This window comes from Rhinolophus sinicus, chromosome 8 (genome assembly GCF_057876585.1).
Source record: "Rhinolophus sinicus isolate RSI-liver-muscle chromosome 8, RSI-T2T, whole genome shotgun sequence".
Taxonomy (NCBI): Eukaryota; Metazoa; Chordata; class Mammalia; order Chiroptera; family Rhinolophidae; genus Rhinolophus; species Rhinolophus sinicus.
The window spans coordinates 21,686,860-21,702,128 of record NC_142508.1 but is presented as its reverse complement, the minus strand read 5'-3'; the positions used below and the strand labels follow the sequence as shown (position 1 = coordinate 21,702,128).

Genomic DNA, 15,269 nt, shown 5'->3' with positions numbered 1-15,269 from the left:
ATGTATCAGCATTGGTTCACTCTTGGTAACACATGGACCCAGTGACACTGGTAACAGGAGAGGCGATGCATGTGTGTGGGCAGGGGATAAATGGCAAATCTCTGCACCTGCCTTTCAATTTTGAACCTAAAATTGCTCTTAAAAAAAATAAATAAATGAAGTCATAAAAAAGGGAAAATTTTTTAAAAGCAATTGTTAACAATTTTTAACTAAATTGTTTAAAAGCATAATGACTTATTCGTAAAACTCTATGCTTATTAAGAGTCATCTAGGTTTGTCCATGCCAGTAATATAAGCTATTGAAATTATGGAATTACATAAGATTCTATATAAACGCATGAATGACTATGTATGAGAAGCTGATGTTTCTATGAAAAATCAGTTGAACGTTTTAGAAAGACTTGATAAAAAAAAGTCACTCACACGAACTTGTCAGATTAATGTGAGCAAGGCATCTACAGAAGAGAATGCAATCAAAATTGTAGTCTCAGAAAGACCTGCACTCAAACAGCTTGGTAAATGCATTTATGTTCCTGTGTCAATGTAAAGAAATTAAACCTGGAAACCAAAGAAGATGCCTCAGAGGTGAGGCTTCTGGAAGATAGAGCACCCAGAACTCCAAACAGGGGCCCTTCACTCAAAGCAAACACTTGGGCTTCATATAAAAACACACACGTGTGTGTGTATCTTTTATTCAATTAGTTGATCAAATATTGGTTCTAATCCTATAAGGAAAGGTTACATTTTTGCCACGAAAACAATAGGCTGGCTGTTTGCCATGGAGAGAAAACTAAATTTGACTAAATTTTTATACATTTCATGAAATTTTCATGCCATGATGGCACATAATTTACCCAGCAATTGACAGATGGCTATACTTCTGGAAGACAGCAAATAAGAGTTTTCTATCCTTGGCATTTCACTGTGTCATTCTGATTTAGTCCATTTAAGCTTGCTTAATGTGTGGGTAAGAATCGGTGAGATTTTACAGGCTGTGTTCTGTTAAGAATTCCAAGAGTGAGTCTCTTTTCATATATTTCATTGGGAATGAAATCACTTTGATTTATCATAGAATAGAAAGTTATTCTTTAATGTAAATTTAATGTAAATTTAACTTAATGAGAATATTCTATGAGTAAAGGTTATCCATGATTCGAAAAGCACAAAAAGCACGCCCTCCCCCCAAAAAGGAGTCAGCGAAACTGTATACCCTAGTAATTTGTCTACATTCAGAATCCTGTGACAAACAAATGGACCAGTCAAGGTGTTTTAAAGACATAATTATGTGAATAAGTGACATATATGGCATGTTTATATAAAAATTAGTGCTTCTATGCATTATGGTTTATCTCTGAAATATCAGAATGATGTAGTGGTTCTCAAACTATGTCCTATAATCCTGGATTTCTTAAAGATTTTTTCAGGGGACCTGCGAGGTCAACATTATATTTATAATAATATTCAGACATCATCTGCCTTTTTCATAGTTATTCTCTCATGAGTGTACAGTGGAGGTTTTCGGAAGATACATTTCATCTGAGATTGCAACAGATTGAATGCAGGAGCTCATATAAAAACACAGCTGCATTCTATTAAACCAAACACTAAAGAAACGTGCAAAAAGTATAAAATAATGCCGCTCATTTCACTAAATTGTTTGGTGTGGAAAATAGTTATTCTACATAAAAATGTTACACGTGTTGTCAGCATGTAATGGATTTACTACTGCTATTTTAAAATGAATTACATATTTAACTTTTTTTTTCAGTTTTGATTTCTAATACAGTGACTATTGATAGACATAACCCACATAGGCAAATGTTTGAGAACCACTCACTGTCTTAGAGTGATTAAGTAACAGGAAAAAAAGGAACTAACCTGAACAAGAACAAAGTAACGTTTTTTCCATCTTTTCCAAACCTTCTGTCCAAGGGCATACAGATATCTGGTAAGAAAAACAAACAAACAAAAGAATACTTTCCATGAATAATGCTGTGGTTCTATGTAACAGTATTTCTTCCATAGGTATTTATTCTTGAGACCAGCCTGCTATAGACAAAGTTTAGTTCATTTGGAAGCTGAGGCAACACACAGCTTCTGTGTTCCAAAATGAGCTTATTCTAGGCCTCGAAAGGCAATTGATTTTTGTGGCTTATCAATTTGTCAGTCATACCACACACTGAACGAGGCTGGAGTTAGAAAGGGTCATCAGGGAACCAGTAGGAACTTTATTCTTACACAGGCGTCTAGGAGAGACAAAGGCTATGAGTTGAGAATCGAATACGAAATGTTCCAGCAACCAGATGACCGGGGACGAGGAGTGTGACCTGAGAGGGAGCCAGCTGTAGAGTCCGAAACCCCAGGGTGTAGGGTCACTGTCTAGCTGAGTGACCAAGAAATGTCCCTGCACCAATCTCAGTTTCCATTTCCTCAACTATCAAACGAAAAGGATTGGATTTGGTGATTTTGAAGGTCCCTCCCCGCCTTGTAAATTGGGGATTTACCTGACTTAGGGAAGCATCTTGCTACAAATGTTCCTGACTATGAAATTCAGATCAGGAAGATGACAGTGTGTAATTTAACATGGTTTCAACCAGGCTTCTTTTAAACTTTGCTGTGCTATTAGTAACCTGAACTGAAATGATTAAAGCAGTCAATCATTTGAGAATAGAACTTTTGTTCTTACTGAATATACAGATGTGAGCTGAAGTATCAAGGGAAAAGAATAAATGAAAAATTAATCAAGTGTGAGCATGTCACAGAGAGCTATTTTAAAATTATACCACAAAACTACATACACACTTCTTACAAAGGTGGAAAACATCGTTAGAAGTTTAAAATATGACAAATCGAGGCCTCATTTTTAAATCAAAGTAAGATTTTTCAGTATTTTATCCCAACCCCTTTTTCTGAAGTGAAGGTTTAACATTGCAGAGGCTAGTCAAACTAGCTCGATACAATTCCAAGCAAGAAAAAAGCACTACAGCTAAAAGTATGTTTAGGGTCTTAGAGTCTCTAGACTTTCTCTCTCACATTTTAGAATTAGAATCTTAGCTTGAATTTTTCGTTTGCCTTATTAAAATAATTTTCTTGTGCAAAACAAAGCAAACATACCTTTCGCCCACCTCCCCCTTTGAAAAAGTATTAGGTTGGTGCAAAAGTAACTGCAGTTTTTGCAATTTTGTTTAACCTTTTAAACTGCAATTACTTTTGCACCAACCTAGTAATACGGGATGTTGGCTCAAGTGTGTTGAAATGAATGGGCACCTATTCACTACTAGTGGAGTAGAACCTAAGGCCACCTTTCTGTAGGATAACATGGCAGCATATAGAAATAGTCCCACCTTTTCATCCTGGAATTTATTAGGGAAATAATTAGACATGCACATAAAGATGTATACTACATGGATACCCAGAAAAAATTATTTATATTATTGAAAACATAACAACTTAAGTGTCCCATAGTAGGTGAATTGTTTTAGAAATGCTGTCATATGCATGGAAAGAAATACTATGCTGCAACTGAAATTATATTTTTGATAAAATGAGAAACATAAGCACTATCTCATTATATACCACCATGTGAAAAGAACAGATGCAAAACTACACACATACTTAATTATTTGGAATTTGTAACAAAGATATCTATATTAAATAAATATTCTGAAATTTGAGTGGTGGGGCTATGGAAGACTCAAGTTTCCTCCTTTATTCCTTGTATTTTCCAAATTTTCAGAATCAAATAAACAAACATGGAGTTACTAAAAGTCGAACTAGAAACTAGGCTCTTGCCCTGGAAAGCTTTCCCCACACTGCCCACATCAGTTCCATATTTTCTTTCAGACATGTCAGCTAGCTGAAGTGTTTGGTAAACTTATATTTGGCTCTCACAATACCCTTGAGGCCTTGTCATCTGTGCTTGTGGATGTGATGCAAATTCATTTCGTTCCTGACAGACATCCACTGCTACTGTTCTCACCTGTTTGCTCTCTCCTCCTGAGGTCCCCTGAAAGCCCTTGGCCCCACCTTTGCTCTAGCCTCTAATTTCTGTGGTTCTGGTGATAGGTGTTTAGCTGCTCTCTTCCTGTCTTTCCTGTGTAATTTCCCTCTCCTGAAATGCACAGACCCAAGCTCCTATTACAGGGTTAACAGCAATGACCCCGGGAGCTAGAGGCTGTGGACACAACAGACATCCTCTATGAAAATGCACTGGTGAGATGTGCGCCCACAGCTGCCTAGGAGCCACAGAGGGCGTTTGGAATAACCTTTGCCTGTGACCACAGCCCGCTTCTCAGCTCCATCAAAGCATCTCACTTAGCACGTTGCTGGGCAACTGGATCATACCTAAGTGAAAGTGAATATTGATACACAAACCGTCAGCACCATGAGCAAGTCAGGGGGAAGTCTTGCTTGCAGTGAAGGTCCTGCAGCAGGAATAATATTGTTTGCTGTAACGTCATTCAAAACAATGGATCAACACATTTGGAATGAAAATGTATGGTTTCTCTAAGGACAGAAAGCAGAAGGGTGGGTAGATGCGTACATGTGTCTGTTGGAAGATATTAAAAGATATAGAGTAACGGATAATTTAAGACTGGAAGCAAGGTAAGCATTAGAAGGTTGGGCCTTGAGGTATTTGGGGTTGTTGCACTAAAGAAAGAATTCGATTCAACAAAAGATTAACTGCACAAAGGAAATGCTATGCAGAAAAATACGAGTTTCTGCTCTTTAGTTTTCATATTAGACGGACAAAAATTTTATATATATAAAAAGGACATGAATAAAAAACATCTGAAAAGTAACTATACTGAATAAAAAAGCACATTACACTTCAACAAATTTGAGGGTTTTTTAACTATAAGGATGAATTCTGGAATTAAGTAACAGGTATCACTGTCTAGCTATTTTTTCACTGGTATAAAAGCAAATTCTTGGCATAAGAGGCATTAAAAATAGAGGAAAGAATAAAGAAAAAGGATATTCATCAATACTGTTTAAGAGCAAAAACTCACAAATCATGTAAGAATCAAACAGTAAGGAATTAAATAAGGTAGCCATTAAAAGTGACGCAAAAAAATGATACGGAAGAATTGTTATAATGTTAAGTTACAAAAACAAGTCACATGAGCTTATAGTATATATATATATGAAAAAAAAAAATTCCAGAAAAACGCATCAAAATGTTAAACCTGCAGTTCATTCATATCTGGCTTGTGAGATTACAGATGAATTTCACATTCCTTATGCCGTTCTACATTTCCATAATTTCTACAGTGCACATCTTCCATTTTTATAAGTAAGGTTACCTGGTATCGTATACAAGAAGTAAAATTCACCCATTTTAGGTATATAATTTGATGAGTGTTGACCTAGTCCTATAACCACCACCACCACAGTGAACTGACAGAATGTTCCACCCCGAAAGTTTACTTCATGCCCTTTTATGATCAATCTCCTCCTCCCATCCCAGCTCTGAAACTACTGATCTGATTTCTGATCTTTTAGTTTTTTGTTTTCCAGGATCTCGTATGAGTGGAATTATACAGCATGTAGCCTTTTGTGTCTGCCTTCTTTCACTTAACATAAACCTTTTGAGATTCGTTCATGTTGTGGTCTGTATCAGCAGTTCTTTTTTTTTTTTAATTTTATTTTATTAAATTTATTGGGGTGAAAATTGTTAGTAAAATTACATAGATTTCAGGAAGGGGAGCAGTTCCTTTTTTATTACTGAATATTATATTTCATCGTATGAATTTAGTTCAATGTGTACATCCATTCAACAGTTGGTGAATGATTGGATTGTTTGCACTTTTTTGGTTATAATAAAGTTGCTATAGACATTCATGCATAGGTCTTTGTGTGGGCACACGTTTTCATTTCTTCCAAGTAAATAAGTAGGAGTGGGGTTGTTGAGTTTCATTTCCAAAGTGGCTGTAAAAGTTTGCATTACCAGTGGCAATGTATGAGAGTACATCCTACTTTTATAATCAGAAAAATCACTATTATTAAGGATTTGGGGTGTGTGGCCATTATGGCTCCATGAATTATATTTCTGGTATGACTAAGTTGAATAGCTAGAGACCAAAGGTAAGGATCATTGTCACTGTACCTTGAACACAGTGGAGAACTCACAGCTTTAATGGGGCTTTCCAGTTTTCAAGGCCATTCTCAAGTTCTGGAATTTGGAGCCATTTAAATTTAAATTTTTTGTGGTCTTATCAGCTTTGGGAAGGTTGAAGTGCGGAGAAAGCAAGGAAAAAGGAGCCAAAATCATTTAAAATTTAGTTATAATCGGATAATCCACTTATTAGAAAGCATCGTAAAAAATCAAAATGCATTCTCTCCTAACCCATTTTTATGCCTAGCATTGCTACTGAATCACGGTTCTTTTGTTTATTTGTTTGTTTTTTTAAATGTTGAGTGTTAGCTTATAAATTATCTCTTACGGATAAACATCCATAAGATTTTTATTTCAGAAAAATATACTAAAGTTATATTTAACACAATATTATGTTCTACTAGGCAACAGAGTCTGCTCATACCCTTACCTAGTGATGTTTGAGCATTGCTCATTACTGGAAAATGAATTACTCTATGTGGAGACTCTCTATTTGCCTACTGTATACAAATTTTTAGAGAATTTGTATACAATAGGTTGACTTGACTTCAAACAGCCATAAAATATAATTTGATCTTTCTTTACTGGTTTTGAAAAGACCCTAAAGCATCTCAGGGTCATTATTATGAAGATCAACTATAACTACATAATTCTATAAAAGGAGAAGCTGTGGCTGACAGTGAAATCTAACTATTTGACATAAATGGCAATAGCGTTAATTAAACATATCTTTGAAAGCTATTTACTTGTCATTCATTTCTGTTTCATGAAAATGGTTTAGAATTTTTCTGACTCTGGGTGGTGAACACACAATGTGATATAGATGATGTATCACAGGCTTGTACACCTGAAATCTATGTAATTTTACTAACAATTGTCACCCCAATAAACATTAAAAAAAAGAATTAAAATAAAATTAAAATTAAATTAAAATAAAATCTATTATGACTATATTCTTGTCATCTGAGTTCTGGTCAAATTGGATTTTCACCGCCTTATTTCACCCGGGAAAGGCATAGAGAACATGACTCAAGATGGGTATTTGTCATCCTGGAGAGAGTATCTCTTTAGTGTACTACAGATCTGTCGGTGGGTCTGCTGTGCAGCTATGTTCTTTCTGAATATTTTGTAACCTGCTGAGTCATCACTAGCTTCCTCTTGACTGTATGATTAACTCAAATAAAAAAGAAAGTTTTTTTAATGGTAAGTAAATCAGACCTGTCAAATACCAGTCAAACTGGAACACACATTTAACTGAGTTTTATGTGACAATTTATAATGTTATAAAATAAAATAAATGTTTATCACACAGCATGAGGGCAACATTCTCTAATGGGCACTGTGAATTTTCTTCATCTTATGTTAAAGAGGAAAGCAAGTTTTTATTCTTTTATTCATTCATTCATTCAATTTATTTATTTATTTATTTGGTGGGTCTTTCAACATTATTCATTTTCATCAACCTACAGAATTTCAGTTTGAATAAAACATTTTTTCTCATCCTTGTTAAATTATTTCAGTAAAGTAAGAAACTGATGGAAAGTGAAGGAACACACATTAGCAGTTTTCAGAGTCATATTACTTTTCCAGTGATCTATTAGAATACGGCCCTATGAAAAAAATTCCCTAACCAAAGGTAAATTGGATCCAAGAATTATTATTTGAATGGAATAAAAGAGATATTCTATTGTACACAACATATTTCAAAAAGCACATATTTCCAATGTTAATTTGTACTACATATAACACTTTGCCATTGAAATAATTCCAATGTATCACAATACTCACGTAACTATAGTATTTCAGATTATTTAAAAATAAATGTTCAGATACTACTTAAAAGTGTTTGCTTTCTTCAGCACATCCAACTTAAGGAAGGTATTAAGAAGTTGTTCCCTTTGAACAAAAAACTGCCTGCTTAACTTTAAAATCTTCTCTTCTTCCACAGGATTAGGTAACAAATTAGCAACACTGACACAAAGCTTGGATTTCACACATAAGAATAATGCCTTCAAGCATTTGGTTTTATAAATCAGTATAAATAGCAATAATCTTAAAGTATCACTCCCTCTTCTAGGGTTGTTTCTAACAGCGAGTAATATTTGCTCCTAAGAAACATAGGGATCATTGCTAGAACACAAACCAACTAAACGTGTATCAATGTTTCATTGGCCTATGGCTTTTTTTTTTTTTTTTTTTTTGCATTTCTAACTAGTCCTAGGTCATACTCTATTCTCAAATATAAACGATATGAGAAACTGAATTTTATGTTTCAAATATGATGTGAATGGGGTGGCCGGTTAGCTCAGTTGGTTAGAACGTGATGCTGATACACAAACACCAATGGGCCATTGTGAGCTGCACCCTCCTTAAAAAAAGAAGGAAAAAAAGTGATGTGAATGCATAGCTCCTATACTATGCTGTTAGGAAAAAAGTTAAGAGGGGAAAAATAAGTAAACAGAAGAATTTTGGTATGGCCAATCCTCAAGTCAATAGAGTTACCATCAACAAGGCAAATGAAAATTTTTTTCATGTCCTATATCAAGAGTTATATATGGTCAAATTACATAAATATAAATTATATAAATGTCTAACCAATATGCTGTACACCTGCAACTAACATAAAATAATATTGAATGTCAACTATAAAAAACAGTCATGGGGATATAAAGTACAGCACAGGGAATAGAGTCAATAATATGGTAATAACTATGTATAGTGCCAGATGAGTAATAGACTTATTGGGGTGATCACTTTGTGAGATATACAAATGTCTAATCACTATATTGTTTTGTACACCTGAAATTAATAAAAAAAGGAAAAAGAAAAATAGCAAAAAAACACACCCCAAAGAAACACTAACCGGGAAAGGAAAAAAAAGAAGTTACAAATAAGGTATTTCAACACTTACACTAAAAATTGTACAATCTCTGTGATATCAGCATGATCCCTAAAAGAGTTAAATGTTAACTTAAAAATGCCAACTGGAACATATGCCGCAATTACTTCTAAAAGTTTTCATTTGTGGAGAAACAAAAGCAGAGTTTTAATGAAATCCATCAGAATGTTCTGTGACAATAGAAATAAAAACTTTTTTAGATATAAGTGATCCTTAACAATTATGTATTATTCTAATAAAATTATCTCAACAATAGATTTATTGAGTAAAATAAAGTTCGGTAAAAATAAACCAAGCAAAACAAAAATAGCAAAAATATTCTACAATGTTTATTTTTGTTGAATTTTCAACAGATATTTAGATTGCGTAACATGTTCACACTGAAATGCTTATAAAATTATTTTAAAAGCTTTTTCTACACAGCACCTCTTTCAATATGTTTTTTAAAAATAGATTCACATATAACATGCTGTGATTTGTCTTACTTTATGCCAAAAAAAATCAGAAACTAGTTTTACTAATAAATTAAGCCATTTTCCTATAAATACTATATAATCTCTGCTACTACATATAATCACAAAAGTTAATGAAATCTCCAGAACTCATTTCTGATTAGTTTTAAATATTGAGATTTAACTCATCTTCATAGCACAATATGTCTGAACTAAAATACAGCCTATATTTTTCTAGTTAAGAAAACACCTTGCATTTTCTATGCCATATATGAAATAGAAAATGGTAACATCAAATAAAGATCTCATTTATCCAAACACTTTAAAAGCACTTTTAAAAACCTTTCTAACTTGAAGATTGTTCAAAGAATACTTCAACACATACTGCTAAATATTGTAGTTTAGTCTCAATTAGAGTGGTGGCACACACTTCCAATAGCAAGGAGACCATGACAATTTATTTGGAGTGAGTCCATGCTGTGAGAGTTCATGGTTTTACTTTATGATGAAAAATCACCACTAATGAATATTTGAAAAACATAATTGTATACAGAATATGGGGATTATTCAGTGTTTGAAAAAAAATAAAAGGACTATTACTCCGGTGGATCACTTTATGAGTCTAGCTTTTTATTCAAAGAAATGGGACAATCTACATGTTGAATGATAAAGCCTTTTCTGCTGCCAGCCTTCATTTCCTTCAAGGAAAAATACAGAAAGGAAAAAAAAAATCAATATATAGAGCAGCTTAGTCCTGGAAAGGGCTTTCTTAAAGAGAAACCTCAGTCAAGGTTGAAAGAGCAATTAATACAGGCTCGAAAATCTGGGCCATTCTGCTGGAGTTCGGTTAACACGTGGCAGAAGTAATCACCCACTTGTGAAAATGATTTTCGGTTCATTCTCAAACACCTTTCAGACACTCATGATCCCATTTAACTGACAACAATACAGGCTATCCATGGGCACCACTGCATTTGATGTGAAAACCAATAGGGACCAAATGCCCTCAGGCACTTTCAGTCATCCCTGCACGTTCTCGGCAGCCAGCATAAAAGGACTCTTTCTTTTACTACATTCTTTCTTTTATTTAACCCCATAAGATTAAGCCCCCGCCCCCCCATTTTTTTTCTGGTTTTGTTTTCAGCTAAGGATGAGAAAAAGAAACTGATGCAAGACAACAGTGTGACCTGGGCATTAAAAACCCCACAAGTAAATACTTTCCAGTTGGCGTTTTATACTTCCTGAATTCTTACAGGAAAGGGTACCAGAGGTGGAGAGGCCAGGAGAGGATCACAGCCCAACGAAATTACAAAACATTCCCGAGAAATTATCAATGAAGGAAAATCAAAAACTCCTATTGTTGAGCAGGAAGTTCAAATGTGTGTGCGATAGAAACAGGAGATTTATAAATGTAGTCACTGCAGGAAAATGTAGAGTTCTTCACTCATTTTCTGTACCACGTTTTGCAGACTCGATAACATAAAAATTGTCACCCCTCCTTTTCCTAAGAAGCCTTATCTTCTGCTGGCTTAATCTGAGTTAAATCTCAGTTCGAAGGAACGTTATCGGATTAAGTATAACAGTCTGAGGTGTAGAACCTATCTTTTAACAACTGGCTTGCCATTGCACCATCTAGAATATGACCAGAGGCAAACAGGCAAGATAAGAGGGAAGACCATATGGGCCCAGTCCACCCTCGGACAGACATCAAGGACTGCAGGTGGTCATAAAAATGGTGTTCTAAAACAAATGGCGGGGCACTGTCACCTAGATACAAAACTGAACTGGGAAAATCATCTAAGTAGTTCTAGGAAGAGTAGATTTAAACAGATAAACACAAGCCAAACAATCCATTTGAATCAAACTGTACAGAGAGATCTTAACAAGGAAATTTTTCCTACATTTATCTTTGATAACGGCTCAGCCTTCTTTTATATCGTGATTAGCAGAAAAAGTGCCCTAGTACCTATTTTTAATGGTTCATGATCTCGCCAATGCTGACATTTATAATTATATAACTAGGTTAGGGTCTCATTCAAATACACGCTGTCACAGAGGGCCTATTTTGTAAAGCATGGTGTCATACTTCTCCTCAGTTTAAGTGTCTTTCAAAATACGGTAATACTGTTTCACATCAGCAGAAGCTTCACTGATTTGTTGAAAATTCCAGAAAATTAGTGGACTTTTCCAAGTTGACTGTAAAATGGCTCCGAAGAATACAAGAGGGAAAAAAAATGTCTTAAGAATGTATTGAGCAACCTGTTTCAACCAAGAAAAGTTGCACAGAGTCAAGTCTAGGCATCCATTCCCAAGGAAGAGGGTAGAGGCTGTGAAGATCTCAATTCTGGGGGTCAGGCTATATGACACGTTCCAAGGGGAAGGACACTCTGTAGCACTTTGCAAACAAGCTCTAGGGTACCTAAAGATTAAAACGAAATACTTCACTTAGGCAATCCTAGATATTTTTGTGCCATATTCCTTTAAGCTTTCCTAGCCCTGAAAATGTACACAGTTTGATAATAATGAAACAAAAGTTTTAGAAATGGCTTTTATATATATATATATATATATATATATATATATATATATATATATATATCAAAGTATATCTTATTGACTATGGAATACCTTCCCTTTGGGATGCAATATTCCCAAAGCAAAGCAAAAAATGATCGAACATTGTTAAACATTATATACAACATAGGCAATCCGACTTAACACAAATAACTTAGACCTCAGTTTCCTCCTCTGTAAGTGGAGATACTGTTCTACCTCCTCCTTATTTAGGATAGATTCAAGTGGAAATATGTGCATAAGATTCCCATTCGTTCAGAAGATAACTTGGGATTCAGTGTTTTTCACTGTGTGTGGCTTGGAACATCTAGATGCAAAGTAGTATGAAGAAAAAGACTGGCTTTGGTGAGCAACCAAATGTGACAAACATTGAGCAAAACAAAGCAAAACACTGTCTGAGAGGACTTGGAAGAAGAGCCTGTAACAGACAGGGACACTGAGACATTAAGGAGTGTGGTGGTGGGAGGCGGGGTGTAAGGGCCTGGGTGGGAGCTAGGGGTGGGAATAGAGCACGCAGTGTCTCCAGAATTACAGCATCTTTTTCATAGACGATCCTGTAGGAGTATTGTTCTCCAGCATACATTTTGGGAAATTAGCTGCATTAGATTACTGCTAATGAGTCTTTCAGCAAGAAAATTATATAACTGAGCTTTTACATTCTTTTCGGAATTAACTAACATCCTAATCATAATTAAAATATCTTCTTCACTTCTAACTTCATTTCATTAAGAATCTGTAAAGATCGATGTTTGAAAAACAAAGTTTCTGTCAAGTTTGGATGATACTCTTCATGGACAATGTTTGATCCCTGAAAGGTCTTTGATTCTGTAATGTTCCTCTCTGGTCTTAGTTAAACCAGAACATTTTTGGAGGGTGTTGAAATGTAGAGAACAAACTGTCTGCATCTACCTTTAAAGTAACTTGTCCTCATGTGAGTTATTTGCATGAATTCCTCCTGCCACCTAGCATGTTTCAGATTCCCTTCCCCAACAGCTTTCATCTCCCTAAACTCTGTCACTTAAACTTTCAGTTTTATGCTTTGTGACCCATCTTATCCATAGCCAAGGATTGTGGCGATCTGGTTGGAGACGGGTGACTGAGCAATTAGATCCCCTGGCTGTCGTGCCAGCTCTGACCTTGTCCCTCGACCTCAGTGTGTCAGTGCCCACCTTGCTCCCTCACAGCTAAGTGGCTGTTTGGATCAGCTGCCCAACTCCCCGTACTGACCACCCAGCTTGGCTCCTGTTCTTGTTAACCTTTCTGTGATGCCCTGTTCTCGAATGCTGGACATAGGAGTCCATCATAGACATTTCTGTGATTGCTCACACTTGTAAACATGGCCTGTGTTCAGATTCGTCAATACTTTTCTTGGCTTCCTTTTGACACCAAGTACTCCTTTACGCAAATCCTCTGAGTTCTCATGGCTCCTCTGTGTGTGTATTGTCTGCCACACCCCATCAGTCCCACACATCTGACAATTTCATCCCTGTCCAACAATTTATATTTAGTGTGTGAATCACACATGTCCAATTTCTTCGTAGTCCTCAGTTCAACTATCACTTTCGCAGAGAAGCCCTCCCTGACATCCCCAGTAAGGTCACATGTATTAGGGGGAAGGTGGACATTTCTTCCATAGCCCTCCAAGGCTTATGACATGGCAAACTGAACTAATGTCTAATACCAGCACAAGACGCTGAGCTCTGGAGGGCAGGAACCACATCAGGTGACTCACCACTCTATTCCAGCATCATGCCTTAGATAGCCACTCTTCTGTAAACATTTTTGGAACGACTGAAATGGTTGCTTCTCGCTTTGTCTCAAGGAACAATTATAATAAAAACATAATGAAGAAAGTAAATGTATAGCAAAAATGTATATACTATATATATCAAGGTAAAAGAAAAAGCCTTGTAGAGACTGGATTTTCCATAAAGTTGGTATTTTTATATTTATTTCATCAAGAGTATTCAAATAATTTTAGCAGCAGCAGAATGTTATCCTAATATTTAGCTCAATATGGACAATCAAACATAAAGGAACCATGAACCAGCTGCATATATTCAGGAGTCCAGTCCACCTACCACCCCATTACCTGAAAAAGGGACCACCTCTAAGACTTGATATAAGACTCTTAGCACCAACGCGGAAAATGTCCCCGAGGTCACAGTATTACAAAGGCCTTTTAAGTCAAAATGAAATAGCATATATTCTACTCAAAATGCCACCCGATACTCTAATTCCCACTATGGGTTTTGTTTGTTTGTTTGTTTTAAGTTTCTGATAATATAAACACGTTTGGAATCTCTGAGGAGGTCCAATAGTTTAGAAGCTCTTTTCTTTGCCTGAGTTCTAAACAAATTGGCTTAAAAGTATTAAGATGAGGCTAAAACATTACCTTATAAAGATAATCACTGAAGAATATGGTTTATTTCTGTAAGAAGTGGGCTTCCTTGTGAGGTTCAGTGTCATTACCAGACATACTTTCCACCCTCTGGCACAGACAGTGCCAGACAAGATAGGCCTGTCTGTTCCGAGATCCCGCCACTTACAGATACACACAGGGAGAAGCAGAGTACAGGTACTCCCTGTGGACAACTCACTTTCAAGGCACAGAGAGGAAAGGGCTGATCTATGCATGACCGGTTCTGCTCTCAAGCTGACCAATCAAATAAGTCAAAAAAAGGGGTGGTCTGGGGTGGCCGGTTAGCTCAGTTGGTTAGAGAGTGGTGCTGATCACACCAAGGTCGCCGGTTCGATCCCTGCATGGGCCACAGTGAGCTATGCCTTCCTAAAAAAAGGGGGAGGGCGGTGGCAAGAAGCCAGGAGGATTACTGTCATGGGTGCCCCTATATATGGAAGCAAATATTAGGGGTGCAGAGTAAGTGCTTTTTCAAAATAGAGCTTAAGGAGTGAGAATGATCTGTTGTGTGTGTTCCAGGGGTCAGGGAGGGAGCTAGTGGGAGAGAAAACAATGAAAAACAAAAAAGAATACAAATGAACAATTCTCTTAAGTCCCTTTAACTTTTACCTGTTATGTGCCCCAATTTGACTTTCACTTCTTTTCACCTGTAAAATAGGAATACCAATATTTGCCCTGACTATAACAGACAGTGTCATTACAAAAATCAAGTGAAATGTTGTGTATAAAGGAGCCTTTGAAATAAAACACAATGTAAATCGAGGCATCATCATCACCATCATCACCTTATTAGCAGCACAATATTCC

At 36.0% G+C, this 15,269-nt stretch overlaps 1 protein-coding gene across 11 annotated transcripts in view; it reads right to left on the bottom strand.

Annotated features, from left to right (window-relative positions):
* CADPS2 (calcium dependent secretion activator 2) overlaps window positions 1-15,269 on the bottom strand; it is a 479,588-nt gene that overhangs the window by 170,613 nt on the left and 293,706 nt on the right. For all 11 annotated transcript variants that reach the window (XM_088799948.1, XM_088799951.1, XM_088799947.1 and 8 more), the window contains one exon: window positions 1,879-1,945. In XM_088799948.1, coding sequence (XP_088656074.1) covers window positions 1,879-1,945 — 67 coding nt within the window. The remainder of the gene's footprint in view (window positions 1-1,878; window positions 1,946-15,269) is intronic.